The sequence below is a fragment of the Mobula hypostoma genome, chromosome 6 (genome assembly GCF_963921235.1).
Source record: "Mobula hypostoma chromosome 6, sMobHyp1.1, whole genome shotgun sequence".
NCBI classification, from domain to species: domain Eukaryota; kingdom Metazoa; phylum Chordata; class Chondrichthyes; order Myliobatiformes; family Myliobatidae; genus Mobula; species Mobula hypostoma.
The window spans coordinates 6498773-6521744 of record NC_086102.1 but is presented as its reverse complement, the minus strand read 5'-3'; the positions used below and the strand labels follow the sequence as shown (position 1 = coordinate 6521744).

Here is a 22972-nt window from a genome sequence, read left to right as displayed (position 1 = left end):
GCATACCTTTTTCCTACCAAACCTCTGTGTTCATAATGCAAAAGTCATTCATTGGCAGATGAACTGGTGATCTGCTCTACCAACACGATAATCACAGGCAGGGGTAGACCATTCAATTGCTTGAGGCCACTCCCCTATTCAGTGAGTTTGTGGCTTGCCTCCAGAAATGAACCTAGTTTGCCGTCACTGTGAAGTAAAATCTCTCCTCGTGGTGCCACTGCATTGCCTGTGGACTGCAGGGAATGGGACTGTTGTGGCTGCTCTAAAGGGGTCCTCCCCAATGCCCTCCCCACCATTAAGCACATTTATAAACGGCGCTGACACAAGAATTCAGCATCCATCATCAAAGACTCCCACCATCCAGGGATGCTCTCTTCTCAGTGCTGCCATGAGGAAGGAGATACAGGAGCCTCAGGTCCCACACCACCAGGTTCAGGAACAATTATTACCTATCAACCATCAAGCTCCTGAACCAGCATGGACAACTTCACTGACCTCAAGTCTGAACAGATTCCACAACCTATGGACTCACTTTCGAGGATTCTACAACTAGTGTTCTCAGTATTATTTATTTAGTTATTTATTAATTATTATTTCTTTCTGTATTTTCACAGATTGTTTATTTTTGCACATTGATTGTCAGTCTTTGTGTGTGTGTAGTTTTTTATTGATTCTGTTGTACTTCTTTGTTCTACTGTGAATGCCCGCAAGAAAATGAATCTCAGGGTTGTATATGGTGACATATAAGTACTATCATAATTTGCTTGGAACACGTACCAAGGTACAATGGTTCATCTTTCTTTGATCCTATTATAGTTACTATTCTATAGATTTACTGAGCATGCCCACAGGCAAACAAATCTCAGGGTTGTATACTGTGACACATACACACTTCAATAACAAATTTATTTTGAGCTTTGAGCTAGCACAGACTTGATGGCCCAAACAGCCTCCTCATGCACAGGAAGTAGTTAAAGACACCAGGCAACTCCATTTGAAGTACAGTAGATGCTAAAGTACTCACCTTCTTCATTAGTGCGTGCCGTCTTCGACTCGCTGTCGATCCCCTGGAACTCGTTGAAGTATGGCCGCACCTTCATCTCGTAGCTGACTCCCTTCTTCAGGTTGGATAGGACCGCGCTGCGCTCCGTCGGTACCTTCACCTCCATCAACTGCCAGGACGATGGGGAAGGAAGGCCGGAGATTTGACGGAAAAGCACCCGGTAGCCCTGGATGAACTGTGATGGCCTTTCAACCTGAGTGAAACCAAGAAAAGATGTGGTTGGTTTGGTTCAACCAATCTGAATTGTTCAGCCCTCTCCAAGAGATTTATCGTTAAGCACAAGATCGGGGCACAACTGCACAAGCGTGTGGACATCAGCCAGTGAGAACAGCGAGAAGAGTTTAAAGGGAGACAGTTATTTCTTCAGCGGTTTGATCGGGGCACGACTGTGCAAGTGCATGGACATTAGCCAGTGAGAACTGCAACAAGAGTTTAAAAGGAGAAGCTTTATAGAGCGCGTGTCAGGAGAGCGGGTGACGGAGTAGAGGGAGACAGAGTAGGAAGGCTTCGGTTCAACGGGGCTTCGGTGTTAACGGGTCGAGGTGACATAAGTTGCCTGAGTAGAATACTGACAGGAAGTATGTGTGTGAGGCTAGTTTTCTGTGCTCTGTGTCAGATGTGGGAAGTCCGGGAGATGTCGAGGTGTGTCGAGCTGCAGCTCTTTAGGGACCGTGTTAAGGAACTGGAGATGCAGCTCGATGACCTTCGTCTAGTCAGGGAGATTGGGGAGGTGACGGAGAGGAGCTAAAGGCAGGTGGTCACACCGGGGCCTGTGGAGACAGGTAAGTGGGTAACAGTCAGGAGAGCAAAGGACAGGAGTCAGATGCTAGAGAGTACCGCTGTGGCTGTCCCCCTTATCAATAAGTACTCCTGTTTGAGTATTGTTGGGGGGATGGCCTACCTGGGGAAAGCAACAGTGGTCATGCCTCTGGCACAGATTCTGGCCCTATGGCTCAGAAGGGTAGGGAAAGGAAGAGGATGGTGGCAGTGATAGGGGAGTCTATAGTTAGGGGGTCAGACAGGTGATTCTATGGACGCAGGAAAGAAGAACGGATGGTCGTTTGCCTCCCAGGTGCCAGAGTCCAGGATGTTTCTGATCGCATCCACAGTATCCTGAAGTGGGAAGGAGAACAGCCAAATATATCCTGAAGTGGGAAGGAGAACAGTACATATTGGTACCAACGACATAGGCAGGAAAAGGGAGGAGGTCCTGAAAACAGACTACAGGGAGTTAGGAAGGAGGTTGAGAAGCAGGACCTCAAAGGTAGTAATCTCGGGTAGTAATAGAATGAGGTGGAGGATAAATGCGTGGCTGAGGGATTGGAGCAGGGGACAGGGATTGAGATTTCTTGATCATTGGGACCTCTTTTGGGGCTGGAGTGACCTGCACAAAAAGGACAGGTTGCACTTGAATCCCAGGGTGACCAATATCCTGGCAGGGAGGTTTGCTGAGACTATTGGGGAGAGTTTAAACTAGGATTGCTAGGGGGTGGGAACCATAGAACCATAGAACATAGAACACTATGGCACAGAAAACAGGCCATTCGGCCCTTCTAGTCTGTGCCGAAACATTATTCTGCTGGTCCCATTGACCTGCACCCAGTCCATAACCCTCCAGACCTCTCCCATCCATGTACCTATCCAAATTATTCTTAAAACTTAAGAGTGAGCCCACATTTACCGCATCAGATGGCAGCTCGTTCCACACTTCCATTACTCACTGAGTGAAGTTCCCTCTAATGTTCCCCCTAAACCTTTCCCCTTTCACCCTAAAGCCATGTCCTCTCGTATTTATCTCTCCTAATCTAAGTAGAAAGAGCCTACTCGCAATTAACTCTGTCTATACCCCTCAACATTTTGTAAACCTCTATCAAATCCCCCCTCATTCTTCTACGCTCCAAGGAATAAAGTCCTAACCTGTTCAATCTTTCCCTGTAACTCAACTCCCGAAGACCTGGCAACATCCTAGTAAATCTCCTCTGCACTCTTTCAATCTTACTGATATCCTTCCTAAAGTTGCGTGACCAGAACTGTACACAATACTGCAAATTTGGCCTCACCAATATCTTATACAACCTCACCATAACATCCTAACTCCTATAGTCAATACTTTGATTTATGAATGCCAGGATGCCAAAAGCCTTCTTTACAACCCTGTCTACCTGTGACGCAACTTTCAGGGAATTACGTATCTGAACTCCCAGATCCCTTTGTTCCTCCGCACTCCTCAGTGCCCTACCATTTACTGTGTATGTCCTACCTTGACTTGTCTTTCCAAAATGCAACACCTCATACTTGTCTGCATTAAATTCCATCTGCCATTTTCTGGCCCATTTTTCCAGTTGGTCCAGATCCCTCTGCAAGCTTTGAAAGCCTTCCTCGCTGTCCACAACGCCTCCTATCTTAGTGTCATCAGCAAACTTGCTGATCCAATTTACCACATTATCATCTAGATCATTGACATAGACAACAAACAACAATGGTCCTAGCACAGATCCCTGAGGCACACCACTAGTCACAGGCCTCCAGTCTGACAAACAATCATCCACTACCACTCTCCGTTTTCTCCCACACAGCCAATTTCGAATCCAGTTTACCTCTGAACCTTCTGAACTAACCTCCCATGTGGGACCTTGTCAAAGGCCTTACTAAAGTCCATGTAGACAACATCTACAGACTTTCCTTCAACTACCTTCTTGGTAACCTCCTTGAAAAACTCTACAAGATTTGTTAAACACAATATACCACCCACAAGGCCATGCTGACTATCCTTAATCAGCCCTTGGCTGTTCAAATACTTGTACATCCAATCTCTCAGAACACCTTCCAATAATTTACCTACTACTGATGTCAGGCTCACTGGCCTGTAATTACATGGTTTACTTTTGGAGCCTTTCTTAAACAACGGAACAACATGAACTACCCTCCAATCCTCCGGCACCGCACCCGTGACTAAGGACATTTTAAATATTTCTGCCAGGGCCTCTGCAATTTCTACACTAGTCTCCCTCAAGGTCCGAGAAAATATGTCAGGCCTGGGGGACTTATCTACCTTTATTCACTCTACGGCAGCAAGCACCTCCTCCTCTTTAATCTCTATATGTTCCATGACACTGCTGCTTGTTTCGCTTCCTTCCATATACGCTATGCCAGTTTCCTGAGTAAATACTGATGCAAAAAAATTGTTTAAGATCTCCCCCATCTCATGAGGCTCCACACATAGATGACCACTTTGATCTTCTAGGGGACCAATTTTGTCCCTTACTATCCTTTTACTCGTAATATACTTGTAGAAACCCTTCGGGTTTACCTTCACATAATCTGCCAAAGCAACCTCATGTCGTCTTTTTGCCTTCCTGATTTCCTTCTTTAGTATTTTCTTACATTTTCTATACTCTTCAAGTACCTCATTTGTTCTTTGTTGCCTACACCTGCTATACACCTCTCTCTTTTTCTTAACCAGATCACCAATATCCCTTGAAAACCAAGGTTCCCTATGCCTGTTAAATTTGCCATTAATCCTGGCAGGAACATGCAAACTCTGCACTCTCAAAATTTCACCTTTGAAGGCCTTCCACTTACTGAACACATCCTTGCCAGAAAACAACTATCCCAATTCACTCTTCCTAGATCCTTTCTCATTTCCACGATATTGGCCCTTCTCTAATTTAGAGGACCAGACCTATCCTTATCCATAATTAACTTGAAACTAGTGACATTTTGGTCACTGGACCCAAAACATTTGCCTACACATACTTCTGTCACCTGACCTGTCTGGTTCCCTATCAGGAGATCAAGTATTGCATCTTCTGTCATAGGTACCTCTATATATTGATTTAGAAAACATTCCTGAACACATTTGACAAACTCCAGGCCACCTAACCCTTTCACAGTGTGGGAGTCCCAGTCAATATGTGGAAAGTTAAAATCTCCTACTATTACAACTTCTTGTTTCTTACATCGGTCTGCTACCTCTCTGCAGATTTGCTCACCCAATTCTCTCTGACCATTGGGCGGTCTATAATACAACCCTATTAGTGTGGTAACACCTTTCCCCTTCCTCAGTTCCACCCACATGGCCTCTGTAGACACGCCCTCCGGGCTGTCCTGTCTACGCACAACTATGATATTTTCCCTTATTAGTAATGCCACTCCTCCCCCTTTCATCCCTCCCCCTCTATCACGTTGGAAACAACGGAACCCCAGAATATTAAGCTGCCAGTCCTGCCTCTCCTGCAACTAAGTCCCACTAATAGCAATAATGTCGTAATCCCATGTAAACCGAACTGAAGAGATGGAGGAAGAGGCGGTTGGCTCACGAAAAGAGAAAGCTTGGAGACAGTGATGGAGGGAGGATAGGCAGCTGATTGAGAAAGGACGCGCTCAGACCGATGGTTTGAGATGTGTCTATTTTAATGCAAGAAGTATTATGAACCAAGCCGATGAGCTTAGAGCATGGATCAGTACTTGGAGCTATAATATTGTGGCCATTACAGAGACTTGGATGGCTCAGGAGCAGGAATGATTACTTCGAGTGCCAGGCTTTAGATGTTTCAGAAAGGACAGGGAGGGAGGCAAAAGAGGTGGGGGTGTGGCACTGTTGATCAGAGATAGTGTCACAGCTGTAGAAAAGGAGGAAGCGATGGAAGGATTGTCTATGGAGTCTCTGTGGGTGGAGGTTAGGTACAGGAAGGGGTCAATAACTCTACTGGGTGTTTTTTATAGACCACTCAATAGTAACAGGGAGATCGAGGAGCAGATAGGGAGACAGATTCTGCAAAGGTGTAATAATAACAGGGTTGTCGTGGTGGGCGATTTTAATTGCCCAAATATTGTTTGGCATGTTCCTAGAGCGAGGGATTTTTGATGGGGTGGAGTTTGTTAGGTGTGTTCAAGAAGGCTTCTTGACACAATATGTAGATAAGCCTACAAGAGGAGAGGCTGTACTTGATCTAGTATTGGGAAATGAACCTGGTCAGGTGTCAGATCTCTCAGTAGGAGAGCATTTTGGAGATAGTGATCACAACTCTATCTCCTTTACAATAGCATTGGAGAGGGATAGGAACAAACAAGTTAGGAAATTGTTTAATTGGAGTAAGGGGAAATATGAGGCTATCAGGCAGGAAATTGGAAGCATAAGAAGCATAAATTGGAAACAGAAGTTCTCAGGGAAACGTATGCAAGAAATGTGGCAAATGTTCAGGGGATATTTATGTGGAGTTCTGCACAGGTAAGTTCAAATGAGACAGGGGAAGGATGGTAGGGTACAGGAACTGTGGTGTACAAAGGCTGTTGTAACTCTTAGTCAAGAAGAAAAGAAGAGCTCATGAAAAGCTCAAAAAGCGAGGTAATGATAGAGATCTAGTAGATTATAAGGCTAGCAGGAAGGAGCTCAAGAACAAAATTAGGAGAGCCAGAAGGGGCCATGCGAAGGCCTTGGCAGACAGGGTTAAGGAAAACCCCAAACCCCATTCTACAAGTATGTGAAGAGCAAGAGGATAAGATTTGAGAGAATAGGACCAATCAAGTGTGACAGTGGGAAAGTGTGTATGGAACCAGAGGAAATAGCAGAGGTACTTAATGAATACTTTGCTTCAGTATTCACTATGGAAAAGGATCTTGGCGATTGTAGGGCTGACTTACAGCGGACTGAAAAGCTTGAGCATGCGGATATTAAGAAAGAGGATGAGCTGGAGCTTTTGGAAAGCATCAAGTTGGATAAGTCACCGGGAGCGGATGAGATGTACCCAAGGCTACTGTGGGAGGCGAGGGAGGAGATTGCTGAGCCTCTGGCAATGACCTTTGCACCATCAGTGGGGACAGGAGAGGTTCCAGACGATTGGAGGGTTGTGGATGTTGTTCCATTATTCAAAAAAGGAAGTAGAGATAGCCCAGGAAATTATAGGCCAGTGAGTCTTACTTCAGTGGTTGGTAAGTTGATGGAGAAGATCCTGAGGGGCAGGATTTATGAACATTTGGAGAGGCATAATATGATTAGGAATAGTCAGCATGGCTTTGTCAAGGGCAGGTCGTGCCTTACGAGCCTGATTGAATTTTTTGAGGATGTGACTAAACACATTGATGAAGGAAGAGCAGTAGATGTAGTGTATATGGATTTCAGCAAGTTATTTGATAAGGTACCCCATGCAAGGCTTATTGAGAAAGTAAGGAGGCATGGGATCCAAGGGGAAATTGCTTTGTGGATCCAGAACTGGCTTGCCCACAGAAGGCAAAGAGAGGTGGTAGACGAGTCATATTCTGCATGGAGGTCAGTCACCAGTGGTGTGCCTCAGGGATCTGTTCTGGGACCCCTACTCTTTGTGATTTTTATAAATGACCTGGATGAAGAAGTGGAGGAATGGATTAAATTTGCTGATGACACAAAGGTTGGAGGTGTTGTGGATAGTGTGGAGGGCTATCAGAGGTTACAGCGGGATATTGATAGGATGCAAAAATGGGCTGAGAAGTGGCAGATGGAGTTCAACCCAGATAAATGCAAGTGGTTCATTTCGGTAGGTCAGATATGATGATAGAATATAGTATTAATGGTAAGACTCTTGGCAGTGTGGAGGATCAGAAGGATCTTGGGGTCTGAGTCCATAGGACACTCAAAGTTGCTGCGCTGGTTGATTCTGTGGTTCAGAAAGCGTACGGTGTACTGGCCTTCATCAATTGTGGGATTGAGTTTAGGAGCCGAGAGGTAATGTTGCAGCTATATAGGACCCTGGTCAGACCCCACTTGGAGTACTGTGCTCAGTTCTGGTAGCCTCACTACAGAAAGAATGTGGAAACCATAGAAAAGGTGCAGAGGAGATTTACAAGGATGTTGCCTGGATTGGGGAGTATGCCTTACGAGAATAGGTTGAGTGAACTCAGCCTTTTTTCCTTGGAGCGACAGAGGATGAGAGGTGACCTGATAGAGGTGTATAAGATAATGAGAAGCATTGATCATGTGGATAGTCAGAGGCTTTTTCCCAGGGCTGAAATGGCTTGCACAAGAGGACGCAGTTTTAAGGTGCTTAGAAGTAGGTACAGAGGAGATGTCAGGGGTAAGTTTTTTACACAGAGAGTGATGAGTGCGTGGAATGGGCTGCTGGTGACGGTGGTGGAGGCGGATATGATAGGGTCTTTTTGAGAGACTCCTGGACAGGCATACGGAGCTCAGAAAAATAGAGGGCTATGGGTAACCCTAGGTAGTTTCTCAGGTAAGGACATGTTTGGCACAGCTTTGTGGGCTAAAGGGCCTGTACTGTGCTGTAGGTTTCTATGTTTCTAAGAGATTTTGCAGATGGTGGAAATCCAGAGTAACACACACAAAATGCTGGAGGAACTTAGCAGGCCAGGCAACATTAATGGAAATGAATGAACAGTTGATGTTTTGGGCCAAGATCTTTCATCAGGACTGGAAAGGAAGGGGAAGAAGTCATAATAAGGTGGGGTGTGGAAATGGAACATAAGCCGGCAGGAGATAGGTGAAGCCAGCTGATGGGGAAGGTGAGTGGGTGGGAGAAGTGATCACCCTCAGACTCCAATGGTTCTTCCCTACCCAACTTCTCTTTGTGATTCGGGCCCCAAGATCTGATAACATCCAAATCTCGTATGCACTCTTTTTAGCTTTATAACATGTTTCCTATGATAGGGCAACCGACACTGTCCATGATACTCCATTAGAAGGCCCAACATCACCTCATGTGACTCCAACATGTTGATGAAGGTGATATTTTTCTCTCTTGGTAGTGACGTGAGCATCATTTGGAGTATTGCGAGCAGTCTTGGGTGAAGAGAGAATGTGCTGGCACTGGAGAGGCTCCAGAGACGGTTCACAAGAATGAAAGGATTAACGCACCAGGGGCATTTGATGGCTCTGGGTCTGTACTCGCTGGAGTTTAGAAGCACTGGGGGAGGGTTTCATTGAAACCTATCAAATATTGAAAGGCCCAGACAGAGTGGATGTGAAGATGTTTCCTGTAATGGTAGAGTCTAGGACCTGAGAGCACATCCTTGAAATTGAGGGACGTCCATTTAGAACAGAGTTGAGGAGGAATTTCTTTGTCCAGAGGGTGGTAAAGTTGTGGAATTTATTGCCGCAGGTGGCTGTGGAGGTCAAGTCATTAAGTATATTTAAAGCGGAGGTTGACTGGTTCTTGAGTGGTAACGGTGTCAAAGGTTACGAGTAAAAGCAGGAGATTGCAGTTGAATGGGAGATTAAATCAACCATGATAAAATGGCTCAATGGGCAGAATAGCCTAATTCTGCTCCAATGTCTTGTGGTCATATGGTCTTATTTAGTACTTAATACAATCCATCAAATGACTGGTAGGAGTTTGATACAGTTAGCTCGTTCAGTGAGACCTTACATTTCACTCTGGGTCATTCAGTATAGGCATAGACCTGGTATGAATGTTAAATGCCTTTCCACTAAGGACGTTGGTGAATCAGACAAGAGTTGTGCAGTGTTCCACGGTCACCAGATGTGAACAAGGTGGGAATGCTCTGTGCACCAGAATGTTTGACAACACTTGTGGGCCATCCTTAGGTCCTCGCTAGTTTGTGATGGCTCAATACAAATAAAACATTTCACTCTATGTTCCGGTGTACATACGACACATCTAATTCTGCTCCTATATCTTATGGTTTTATAACTGACTCTGAATCTGAATTCCAGAATATATAAGACCATGAGGCAGAGGAGAAGAATTAGGCCATTTGCCCCATTGAGTCTACTCTACCATTCTATCATGGCCGGTTTATAATCCTCTCAACCCCATTCTTCTCCCTCCTCTGATGCCCTGACTAATCAAGAACCTATCAGCCTCCACTTTAAATAAACCCAATGACTTGGCCTCCACCGCCACCCAGGGCAATGGATTCCACAGATTCATCACCCCTCTGGCTAAAGAAATTCCTCCTCATCTTGGTTCTGAAGTGATGACCTTCTATTCTGAGGCTGTGCCCACTGGTCCTAGACTCCCTCATGAAAGGAAACATCCGCTCGTCACCATAAGTAACAACATTTTAATTTCCATGCAGTCAGAGTGGGTTTTTTCAAGATCATTGGTCCAAGCCTCTGGAGTGTTTCCAAGAAAATTGCAGGACGGTTGTCTGCCAAACTGACAGCAGTTATGGGTTTGTAAACAAGTACACATAACAAAAAATCAAGGAGATTAAAATAAAATCTTTATAAATCACTGGTTTGGATTAGTGTGCCAAATCTGAGCACTGCACTTAAACAAGGACTGGAAAGATCTTCAAGAGGGAATCGGATAAGTACTTAGAAAGGAAATATTTACCGTTGTATGAGAAAAGGCCAGATGGAGTGGGACTAATTGGATAATTCTTTCAAGGAGCTTCTGAAAGGTCTCCTAGTGTGCCACGAGGTTTTATAGGGCTGTAACTTTAGCCAACAATTCCAGTCCGAGCAGCAGCTGTTTTCATTCAGGGATGACATGACCTCATTTTAACCTGAATCACCAGAAGTTGAGTGCTCCCAAAATCGTAAAATGGTGGTGCTGAATAGGGTCACTTGGTTCTATTGTGCTTGCACCGGTGCCTTGAAAGAACTGACCAATTAGTCTCGCTCTCCCCCACACCCACACCCCCCCTTCACCTCACAGCACTGTGAATAGTAAAGTTATCGCCAGTTCCCCTTGTATGCTCCCAGTGTACTTATTTTCATCAGCTGTTTGGTCAATGTGTTCTGGATGACAATGTAGTACACAAAAAAGATTGTCCTATCTATCACCCTGCTGACTCATCAGTCCTCTTCCAAAATCAGATTTCTGAATGGACAATGAACACTAGCTCACTATTTTTGCACTCTTTTGCACTGTTTTTGCACTACTTATTTGTTTACCCGTCATCACGGTAGTGTAGCAGTTAGCATAACCCAGTAGCCCAGGTTCAATTCCCGCCACTGTCTGTAAAGGGTTTGTACATTCTCCCCGTTACCATGTGGGTTTCCTCCAGGCATTCCAGTTTCCTCCCACATTCCAAAGATGTACGGGGTTAGGAGGCTAGTTGGTCACATGAGTGTAATTGGGGGTGTGGGCTTGTTGGGCCTGAAGGGCAGGTTACCATGTTGAATCTCTAAATAAAATATAAGCTAAATGAGAAAAATAATTTATTTTTTTTCATAGTCATAGAATATTACAGCACAGAAACATTAATCTGCCTTGTCCCATTGACTTGCTCAGTCCTTAGCCCTCCATATCCTCTCATCCATGTACCTATCGAAATTTCTCTTTAATGTTGAAATCGAACCATCACCTACCACTTCCACTTATTGAAATGATAGTAATTTTATGCATTGCTCTGTACTGCTGCTGCAAAATAACAAATTTCTCGACTAATTTCTAATTAAAACTGACATTAATCCTGATTTTGATTCTGATCCTGGTTATTGGCCCTCCTTTTAAAAGATTAAGTTTCTTCTTATTTACTCTGTAATTGTGAAAACTATATTAAATTTTCCTTGATATCTCTCTGGAGAACAGCATGCAGTTCTGATTTCCTTCCTTGAGGGAAGATATATTAGTGTGGGAGGTGGTTCACCGGGTTGATTCTGGAAGTAAGGAGTGTTGGCCAATGTTCCCTCTAATTTGTGCGCAAAAATCTTGGGCTGTGAATTTTTTTGCCCTATGCCAACATGTGCACATTGAATTTATAAGTGGAAGTAAACCAGAAGCTATTCCAGGGATAATAAACTACTAAGTCCAGTTTGTTATTCATAGTTTAAAAGAGATAAAATAACTGTCAATAAGAACTTTGATCTCCTCTGGGTTTGATCATTTTCACTCCTTTTCATCTGCACTCTAGCAAAGCATACGGAGAGGGCCTGTAGTGGGTATTGAAGGATTTTCTCGCCAGAGCTTTTGCACACTGCCCATATGTGATTGGCTTGCTAAATGACGATTTAAAAAGTCAAGTTTACAAATATCACTCCATTTCTTCCCACTTGCAAATTCGTCAACAACTTTTGCATCTGACAATACATGCAGGTAACACCAGTTTCTGTATTATGCGTAAATATTTCTCATAGCTGCACATTCCTGACCTCATGAGCTTTCTATGTAGCAGTTTCCACTGTTTCATTGAGCCACTCTACTTTAAAATAACCAGCAGTTCTTTTGCGCTACACACCCTTTGCTTCTTCACAATTTGACACAGTGAATCAACAAAAATAAGCCAGTTCTAAAATCTGCAGACAAATCATCACAAATTCTACATTATCAACACTGTCCACATCAGAAACCGGAAAAGGAAATGTGATTGTGTACGATCGTGAAATATACTGAACATGCCAACAAGGTAGAGGGTAACAACCTTTGGTGTGCAGTTTAAATTCTTTTGTGCGCTAGTAGCAAAATGTGCGCACGCGCACACACACGCACACCTTGGAGGGAATATTGGTGTTGGCCTCTAGGGAGAGATCGAGTTGCTGTAATTCTTAAGAATGAGAGGGGCTCATATCAAAATATCTAAAATTATGAGAGTAGTAGTTAAGATAAGTGAGGGAAAGTTGCTTCCACTGGCAATTGAGACTTGAACTAGGGGGAATAGGCTCAAGCTTCAAAGAAGATTTGGGGTGGAACTAAGGAGGAAACCATTAACACAAGAGATTCTGCAGACGCTGCAAATCTTGAGCAATACTCACAAAATGCTGGAGGAACTCAGCAGGTCAGGGCAGGGGATAAGAGAAGAATAAGCAGTTGATGTTTTGGGGTGAGACAATTCATCAGGACTTGTGAATGCTACTACTACTACTACGTCGACTCAGGCCTAGGGGGCCGGCGTCGGGCACGATGACAGACTCTCCACTTCTCCCTCTCCCTCATCAGTGTGTTCAGTTCATCTACATTAGCCGTGTTGCTGTCTTATAGGAGCGTGTTGACCATAGTCTTGGGAGGGCACCCAGGCTTCATCCTTCCGTGCTTGGGCTCCCATATGATGACGAGGGTGGCAGGTAGGTTGGGGTGGCGTAGACAGTGTCCCGCTAGTTGCAGTCTTCTTGCCTCGATTTTAGTGGAGAACATGACGTTCGTCATGTGCTGTTGCCAACTCACATCAAGAGCCATCCGGAGCATTCGTGTATAACAGCCATCTAAAGACTTTCGCATCGTCTTGGTGAGTGTCCACGTCTCGCATCCGTACGTGAGAATGGACTCTATGACTGCTATGAAAATCCTCTTTTTAAGCCCTCTGGTCAGGTTCGACTTCCAGATTTCCTTCATGTTGTTCATAGCCCTCCACGCCAGCGCCTTCCGTATCTTTATGTCCTTTTCCGAACTCATCATTCTTGACCCCAGGTACTTGTAGTCAAAGACTTTCTTAATGGTATCATTCTTTACGGTCTTTAGAGTACCTTCGTCGCAGTTAAACGCCATGTACTCTGTCTTTTTAGCCTATAGGTGAAGTCCAACTTTATTGCACTCAATTTCCACTTTTGTCGGTAGCTGCTGTGCTTCCTCCATCCGGTCAGAGAGCAGGACTATGTCATCTGCAAAATCGAGATCTGTGAGCGTAACTGGTCTGATCCTTTTGGTTCGCCCTGGTTTTATGGTAAAACCAAACTTGTGAATGAATTAAAGCTTATACACCCACACCCACCCCCCACCCACCACCACCACCTTATTCTGGCTATTTCTTCCCTTCTTTCCAGTCCTGATAAAGAGTCTTGGACCAAACTGTATCTGTCCCTCTGTAGATGCTGCCTGACCTGCTGAGTATCTCAAACATTCTGAGTGTGTTGCTCTGGATTTCCAACATCTGCAGAACCTCTCGTGTTCTAGAACACTGGCAATATCTGGAAGCCCGATCTCTGGGTGCTACTTACAGTGTAGCACTGATCACTGATGGAAGAACGAGGTTGTACTTACTGCCCAGGTGATTTGGATACTAGACGGTGTCAGGACTAGTGGATTGTGCAGCCGTATGATGACGTCGCCAAGCTCCCGTTGCACCTGCCTGTGATCCACGCCTTGTGCCGGGGGACTGATATCTGAGAGGACACAGCAAGAGACCAATAAAAAGATCAACGTTTAACTTTATTTGTCGTACACAGTGAAATGTCATTTGCAACAAAACAAATCAATGAGGACATCAGAGGGGATGTTGCCTGGATTAGAGGGCATGTGTCATAACCAGAGGCCTGGATTGTTTTCTCCGGAGTGGCGGAGACTGAGATGAGATCAGTTAGAGGTTTAAAAATATGAAAACAATATATAGAGTAGACAGACAGTACCTCTTTCCCAGGATTGAAATGTCTAATGCCAGAGGGCGTGCATTTAAGGTGAGAGGGGGTAATTTCAAAGGAGATGTGAAGGGCAAGTTTTTTACAATGAGATGGTGGGTGTTTGGAATGTCCTGCCTGGCATGGTGGTAGAGATAATCTATTGGGGAATTTTAAGTTCAGAAGAACACAAGACATGGGAGCAAAATTAGGCTATTCGGCCAAAGTCTGCTCCACCATTCCATCATGGCTGATCCCAGATCCCACTCTACCCCATACACCTGCCTGCTAGCCATATTCTTTCATGCCCCAACCAATCAGGAAATTATCAATTTCCATCTTAAATATACCCATGGATTTGGCCTCCACTGCAGTTTGTGGCAGAGTACTCCACAGATACACTACTCTCTGGCTAAAAAGATTCCTCCTCACCTCTGTTCTAAAAGGTTGCCCCTCAGTTTTGAGGCTGTGCCCTCTAGTTCTGGATATCTCCACCAGAGGAAACGTCCTCTCCACATCCACTTTATCTAGGCCTTTCAACGTTTGGTAGGCTTCAATGAGATTCTACCACTCCGCCCCCCCCTCGCATTCTTCTAAATTCCAGTGAGTACAGGCCCAAAGTTGCCAAACGCTCCTCATATGTTAACCCCTTCATTCCTGGAATCATCCTTCTGAGCCTCCTCTGGACTCTCTCCAATGACAACACATCCTTTCTGAGATATAGGGTCCAAAACTGTTGACAATACGCCTGACTATTGTCTTACAAAGCCTCAGCATTATCTCCTTACTTTTATATTTGATTCTCCTTGAAATAAATGCCAACATTGCTTCTGCCTTCTTTATCACAGACTCAACCTGTAAATTAACCTCCTGGGAGTCTTGCACGAGGACTTCTAAGTCTATCTGCACCTCTGATGTTTGAACCTTCTCCCTATTTAGAAAATAATCTGCACTATTGTTCCTTTTACCAAAATGCATTATCATACATTTCCCAACACTGTTTTCAATCTTTCCCTTTTTTGCCATTCTTCCATTTTGTCTAAGTCTTGCTGCAATCGCATTGCTTCCTCAGCATTACCTACCCCTCCACCTATTTTCGTATCATCTGCAAACTTTGCCACAAAGTCATCAATTCCATTATCCAACGCAAACACAAAGTAATCTGCAGATGCTGGAAATTCAAGCAACGCACACAAAATGCTGGTGGAACGCAGCAGGCCAGGCAGCATCCATAGGAAGAAGCACAGTCGACATTTCAGGCCGAGACCCTATCTAAATCATTGACAAACAATGTGAAAGTAGCAGTCCCAATACTGACCCCTGAGGAACATCACTAGACCCTGGCAGTCAATCAGAAAAGGCCCACTTTATTCCCACTCGCTGCCTCCTGCCTGTCAGCCACTCTGCTATCCATGCCAGTATCTTTCCTGTAACACCATACGATTTTATCTTGTAAAGCAGCCTCATGTGTGGCACCTTATCAACACCTTCTGAAAATCCAAGTAAATGAGTTTGCACTGCCACTTCTTTGCCCACCCTACTTGTTACTTCACTGAAGGACTCTAATAGATTTGTCAGGCATGATTTCCTTTTACAGAAACCATGCTGACTTTGACTTATTTTATCATTAGTCTCCAAATACCCGAAACCTCATCCTTAATATTAGACACCAACACTTTCCCAAACATGGAGGTTAGGCAAACTGGCATTTTCTTTTGCCTTCCTTCTTTCTTCAAGAGTGGAGTGACATTTACGATCTTCCAGTCCTCTGGGACCATGCCAGAATCAAGTGATTCTTGAAAGATCATGACTAATGCATCTGTTATCTCCTCAGCAACCTCTCTCAGGACTCTGGGATGTAGTCCATCTGGTTCAGGTGACCTATCCACCTTAAGATCTTTCAGTTTGCCTAGCACTTTTTCCTTTTTAATAGCAATGGCACTCACTTCTGCTCCCTGACCCTCACAGACCTCTGGCACACTGCTAGTGTCTTCCACAGTGAAGGCAGATACAAAGTACCTATTAAATTCATCTGCCATTTCTTTGTCCCCCATTAGTATGTCACCCTATTCATTTTCCAGTGGTCCAATATCAGCTCTCACTTCCCTTTTACTCTTTATATAACTGGAAAATCTTTTGGTATCTGCTTTATATTATTGACTAGTCTGGCCTCATATTTCATCTTTTCCCTTCTTATAGCTTTTTAAGTTGCCTTTTATTGGATTTTAAAAGCTTCCCAATCATCCAACTTCCTATTCAATTTCATTACCTTATATGCCCTTTCCTTGGCTTTTATACAGTCCTTAACTTCCTTTGTCGGCCTCAGTTGCCTATCCCTGTCATTTGACAACTTCTTCCTTTGTGGGACATATCTACCCTGGGCCTTGTGAACTATTCCCAGAAACTTCAGCCATCTCTGCTCTGCCGCCATCCCTGCCAATGTCCTCCTCCAATTCACCTGGGCAAGCTCCTCTCTCATGCCTCTGTAATTCCCTTTATTTTATTGTGATACTAATACATGTGAGTTATGCTTCTCTCTCTCAAAATGCAGTACGAATTCATTCATATTGTGATCATTGCCTCCTAAGGGTACCTTTACATTAAGCTCCCCAATAAGATCAGGATTATTACACAACACCCAATCTAAGATAGCCTTTCCCTGAGTAGGCTCAAGCACAAGTTGATCTAAAAAGCCATCTTGTAGGCATTCAACAAATTCTCTCTCCTGTGATCCGACACCAACCTGATTGTCCTAATTCCCTTGCATATTGAAGTTCCCCCATTACAATTGTGTCATTACCCTTATTACATGACTTTTTCAGCTCCCTTTGCAATCTCAACCCCACATCTTGGATCCTAGTTAGAGGGTTATATATGATTCCCATAATGTTTTTTTTACCCTTATAATTTCTTAACTCCACCCACAAAGATTCAACAATCTCTGGTCCTATGTCACCTTTTTCCAAAGATGCAGTTCCAGCTCTTACCAATAGAGCCACACCATCGCCTATGCCTTCCTGTCTGTCCTTTTGATGCAAAGTATATCCTTCGATGTTAAGCTCCCAACTATGGCCTTATTTCAGCCACAACTCAGTGATGCCCACAACATCATACCGACCAATCTCTCGTTGCTCCATGAGTTCATCCAGCTTATTCCAAATGCTACGTGCATTTAAAGCATCATCTTCAGTCTTGCATTCTTTGCTGTTTTAAATTTTGCCTGGGCGGTACACTATTACCAATTAACTATTATTAACTATTTGCTCTGTTTGCATTTGTACCCAATCATTCCTTCCTTACATCCATATTACACCCATCGTCTACTGCTGGCTCATTCTCCGCTCTGTCATCCTAGTTCCCATCCCCTCTCTCTTTGGCATTCATTGTGACCACATCCTCACAGATCGGAGTACAAAAGGGCATATTCTTCAGAGGAGACACAAGAGATGGTAGATTCTGGAATCTGGAGCAACACACAATCTGCTGGAGGAACTCAGCAGGTCGAGCAGCATCTGTGGGGGGAGAAGAGCTCGTGATATTTCGACTCCTGATGCAGGGTTTTGACTCAGACTGTTGACTATTCTGTTCCCATGTACTCACCACTCTGTAAAATAACACTTCTGACATCTTGCCTGTATTTTTGTCCAATCACCCTAAAATTATGCCACCTGATATTGATCATTTCTAGCCTGGGAAAAAGTCTCTGGCTGTCCACTCGATTAACATCTCTTGTATACCTCTATCAAGTCACCTCTCATCCTTCTTTGCTCCAAAGAGAAAAACTCTTACTCATTCAACATATGCTTATAAAAAGACATGGTCTCTAGACTTATAGAGTCACAGAGGACTACACCACATGTCTAGTCCATGCCAAACTTATTCTGCCTAGTTCTATCGACCTGCACCTGCACCGCAGTCACCCGTATTCCTCCCATCAACGTCCTTATCCAAACTTCCCTAAAATGTTGCAATTGAACTCGTATCCACCATTTCTGCTGGCAGCTCATTCCACACTCACACTAGCCTCATTGAAGAAGATCGCCTTCAGTTTCCCTTCAATACTTCACCTTTCACCCTTAACCTATGAGCACTCGGACAAGTGCTCACCCACCCCCAACAACCTGAACTACCAGATAGTGTATCGACTGTCAAGTAACCAGCCTGTGTCTTCCCATCTAATCTGCAACTTGACAGACAAGGAAAGCACTGGAGAGCAGCTGCCCTTGTAGATAGAGAGACAAAATGGCACGTCCAATTAAAGCTCAGTTTGGACACTGGTAATTGGAAGGGATTCACTTGAGACCCTTTCACTTCTAATTTCGATTTGGAAAGTGTTCACTCTCTGTTTGCCGACAGTCCAAATCCAATCACGCTGGGTGACATTTTGTTGACACCGGCGCCTGCCCCTGGGTCTCCAAGGTGTAGATCAGTGCGGCCACACTGATCTGATTGGAGCTGTCGTGTAAATGCCAGCCCCTCAGAAGTCTGAGTGTGGGCTGCGGGGGAGGCCTTGAGTCCGCACAAGCTGATGGCAATCCCAGAAAAACTAATAGGAGAGCAGAAGACCACTTAGCCTATTGTACTAATTCTAGCCCACTAGTACTAGTGGGTGGCACGGTTGCACGGCTGTTAGTGGAACACTTAACAATGCCCGCTATCACGACTGGGGTTCCATTCCCTCTGCTGCCTGTAAGGACTCTGTACGTTCTCCCTATGACCGTGTGGGTTTCCTCCAGGTGCTCCGGTTTCCTCCCACAGTCCAAACACATATGGGTTAGTAAGCTGTGCTGCCGCACACTTGCGGGCTGCCCCCAGTAGAATCCTGTTATTCTGTTGATCGCTGACGCAAACAACACATTTCACTGTATGTTTCAACGTTTTGATATACTGGTGACAAACAAAGCTCACCTTTTTCTTTAATTTTTAGGGACATAGTGAAGGAGAAGGAAGTCGTTTGACTTCCCCCCACCCCCCACAACCCCGTGATTTTTTTCTATGCTGTACTGTTTTCTCTCTCGAAAGGTTGGTTCAGTCTGGACAGGGAAAGCAGGTCAGGACATTGACACAGTGACTGCTAATCGCCAGGGGAGTACTGTAGAACAGAGAGACCTATGCATACAGGTACAGAGTTCTCTGAATCTGATGACACAGATGGACAGTATGGTGAACCAGGAATAAGATATATTTGCCTTCATCAGCCAGGGCACCTGAGCACAAGGGCAGTGATGTCATACTGCTGCTGTGCAAGATGTTGGTGAGACCACACTGAGATTACTGTGCACAGCTTGGCCACCCAGCTGTAGGAAAGATGGCATGCAGCTAGAAAGGGTCCACAAGGATATCACTGGAACTGGCGGACTAGAGCTGAAAGGAGAGGCAGGGTAGACTGGGGCTCTTTTTCCCAGTGTGTAGGAGAATGAGGGATGAACTTAGGGCGATATATAAAATCATGAGGGGAGTGGATGCGATGGAAGGTCACATCTGGGTCCATGCTCAGGTATATAGATGGGAAGGGTAATGAGGGCAATGGTTGTTACAGCCGGGGGTGGGGGTGTAATGAGGATCAGCTCCTACTATCTATTAAACACTCCCAATGGTCTGCACCTCAAATAGCCTCTAACATCCAAGTCCAGCTCCGGGCCTTCATTGCAGAAATTACTTTAGTCAGAGGGTGGTAAATCAGTGGAATTTGTGGCCATGAGCAGCTGTGGAGGCCAAGTCACTGGGTGCATTTAAAGCAGAGATAGACAGGTTCTTGATTAGCCAGGGCATCAAAGGGTATGGGGGGAAGGCAGGGGAGTGGGGATGACTGGAAGAATTGGATCAGCCTGTGATTGAATGGCAGAGCAGACTTCTGCTCCAATATCTTATGGTCTTATGTGTGACTTAGCTACTAAGCCCAGTGGAGTCGTTTCTACTGACAGGTGAAGGAGCAAAGATGGGTTACTGGTGCCTTAAAACCAGTCCCTTCAGGCAAATGGGACTCATCAGCCGTGGTTGGCAGCTCATCTAGGAGAAGGAAAACTCTGATCTCAAACCTCTGCTGCCTTGTGGCCATACCCACTCATGGGGAAGGCTTCAGGAGTAAATCTACCTGCACTTCATTTTCTCTGTAGCTGTTACACTTTATTCTGCTTTGTTATTGCTGTACCTTATGCTACCTCAGTTCACTGTGCAATGATTTGATCTGTATGAACAGTATGCAAGACAAACTTTCCTCCATATCTCAGAACATGTGACAATGGTAAACCAGTTCCAATTGCAGTTCCCGTCTGACAGGAGAACGCTTACCTTGAGTGCGGACGGGGTCGGACATCTGGCTGGGATCACTGACTCCCTGCGCATTGACGGCACGCACCATGAAGAGGTAGATAGTGTTTGGCCTCAGGCCCCGGACAGTGAACAAAGTGTTCTTCACCCGGTCTGCCACTGTTTGCCAACTGTTGCTCACAGATTGGCTGAAGGGAGAAATGTCGAAAACGCTTGTTACTTCAGCGCTGCTTTGGAGTTCCACCTTCCCCTCCTTCCCACCCTCCAGCACGTTCCTCTCCCCTCATCCCTGATGGATCAGCTTCCTGTTCGTCACAGGTGACACTCGCCCCTCCCACGTCCCACCCAGCTCCATCCCTTCCTAGTAGTAAGGAAGGCAAATACAAGTCTACGGTAAGGAAGGCAAAGGCAATATCTGGAGTACTTGATGGCTCTGGGCTGTACTCAATGGAGTCGAGAAGAATGAGAGGGAGCTCATTGAAAACAACTGAATTTTGAAAGGCCTATATAGAGTGAACATGGAGAGGATGCTTCCAATCGTGGGAGACTTTAAGGACCGGAGAGCACAGCCTCAGAATAGCAGAATGTCTGTTTAGAACAGAGATGAAGCGTAATTTATTTGACCAGATGGTGGTGAATCTGTGGAAGTTATTGCCACACTTGGCTGTAGAGGCCAAGTCATTGGGTATATTTAAAGTAGCGTTTGATAGGTACTTGATTAGTAAGAGCATTAAAGGTTATGGGGAGAGGCAGGAGAATGGGGTTAAGAGGGATGATCAACCAGCCATGATGGAATGGTGGAGCAGACTCAATGGGCCAAATGATTTAATCCTGCTCCTTTGTCTTGTGGTCTATTTATGTTTCTCATAGAGAGACCATAACTTCTCTCAGGTCACCACCTCAGCTTTGGGTGCTCCAGATGTAGCAGGTCTGAGGAAGAACTTATCGAGGAATGGCAAAGATCTGGAACTCACAACCTGTAGGGACACTGGAGACAGAATTCTCCAGGGCTTTCAGAAGGGGATTAGGTCAGAATGTGTTCAAAGTTCAATGTCAATTTATTATCAAAATACTTATATGTTGCCATATACATCTCTGAGATTCATTTTCTTGTGGGCATACTCAATAAATCCAAGAAACTCAACAGAATCAATCAAGGACAGCACCCAACAAGACGGACAACCAAATATAAAAGACAATGAAATGTGCAAATACAAAAGAGAAAAAACATAATAATAAATTAATAAGCAATAAATATCAAGAAAATGAGATAAAGAGTCATGGAAAGTGAGTCCATAGTGGGGAAAGAGCGGGGAACAGAACCGGTGAACACTCCAGCAGCCAGTATGGACTTGATGGGTTGAATGGCATCCTTCTGTCCTATGTGAATCCCTCATCACAGTCTCTCACTTGAGAAAGTTTTACACTATAGACTGCATCCTCCCTGCCTCCAAACTCGAGGTCATTTATCGTGAATGGATCATGTAATGGATCAAAACCTGACGTTCTATTTAATCATACAGACACTGATAGAATGAATGAGGCAAGACTTTCCATTGGAAAAGAGCTCGCTGAGAGATTTATTGAGATTTTTCTTAAATTATGCGGAATTTTGATAGAGTTAACGGAGAAAACTGTTCCTCTTCATTCGGAGAAACAGCATTAATGGATTGTCGAGTTGAAATGCCATTGAAGATGTAAGAGGCATAGAATCGGAACTGTATTTGCAGAAGGAGACTGGGCCCATGGAATGCTTTGGCTTGGGAATCAAGGAGCCTAACACAATGGAAACAGGCCTTTCAACCCAACCATTCCATGCTGACCCAGCCAGTCCTATTTGCCTGCATTTGGGCCTCATCCCTCTAAATTTTAAAAGGTATTAGGACAGGTTCAGAGGAAAGTTTCAGAGGCATATGGGCCAAACGTGGGCAAATGAGACTGCCGTAGATCGCAATTTTGTCTGGCATGGACCAGATAGGCCGAAGGGCCTGTTTTGTGTGCTGTATTGCTCTATGAAAATCTATGAAATCCACGTACCAGTCTCGATGTCTTTTAAGTGTTTTATTTATCCCCTCCTCTACTACTACCTCTGGCAACATGTTCCTTTTAGATCTTTCCCCTCTCACCTTAAACCCGTGCCCCCCCATTCAGGTTTAGACTCCCCTACCCTGGAAAATAGACCTTGACCATCCTCCTGATCTACGCTGCTCATGATTGGGACAGCATGGTAGTGTAGCAATTACTGCAATGGATTACAGTGCCAGTGATCACTGTCAATAAGGTGTTTGTACATCCTTCTCATGACTGCGTAGGTTTCCTCCGTGTGCTCCAGTTTCCTCCCACATTCCAAAGGTGTACAGGTTAGGGTTAGGGAGCTGAGGAGCACGCTATGATGGCACTGGAAGTGAGGC

General features: G+C 44.7%; 1 protein-coding gene across 9 annotated transcripts in view; it reads right to left on the bottom strand.

Moving 5' to 3' along the window:
* Window positions 1–22972, bottom strand: part of robo2 (roundabout, axon guidance receptor, homolog 2 (Drosophila)) — a 1315623-nt gene that overhangs the window by 142231 nt on the left and 1150420 nt on the right. For all 9 annotated transcript variants that reach the window (XM_063050228.1, XM_063050229.1, XM_063050235.1 and 6 more), the window contains 3 exons: window positions 20583–20749; window positions 13939–14060; window positions 1025–1256 (listed from right to left, as the gene is read on the bottom strand). In XM_063050228.1, coding sequence (XP_062906298.1) covers window positions 1025–1256; window positions 13939–14060; window positions 20583–20749 — 521 coding nt within the window. The remainder of the gene's footprint in view (window positions 1–1024; window positions 1257–13938; window positions 14061–20582; window positions 20750–22972) is intronic.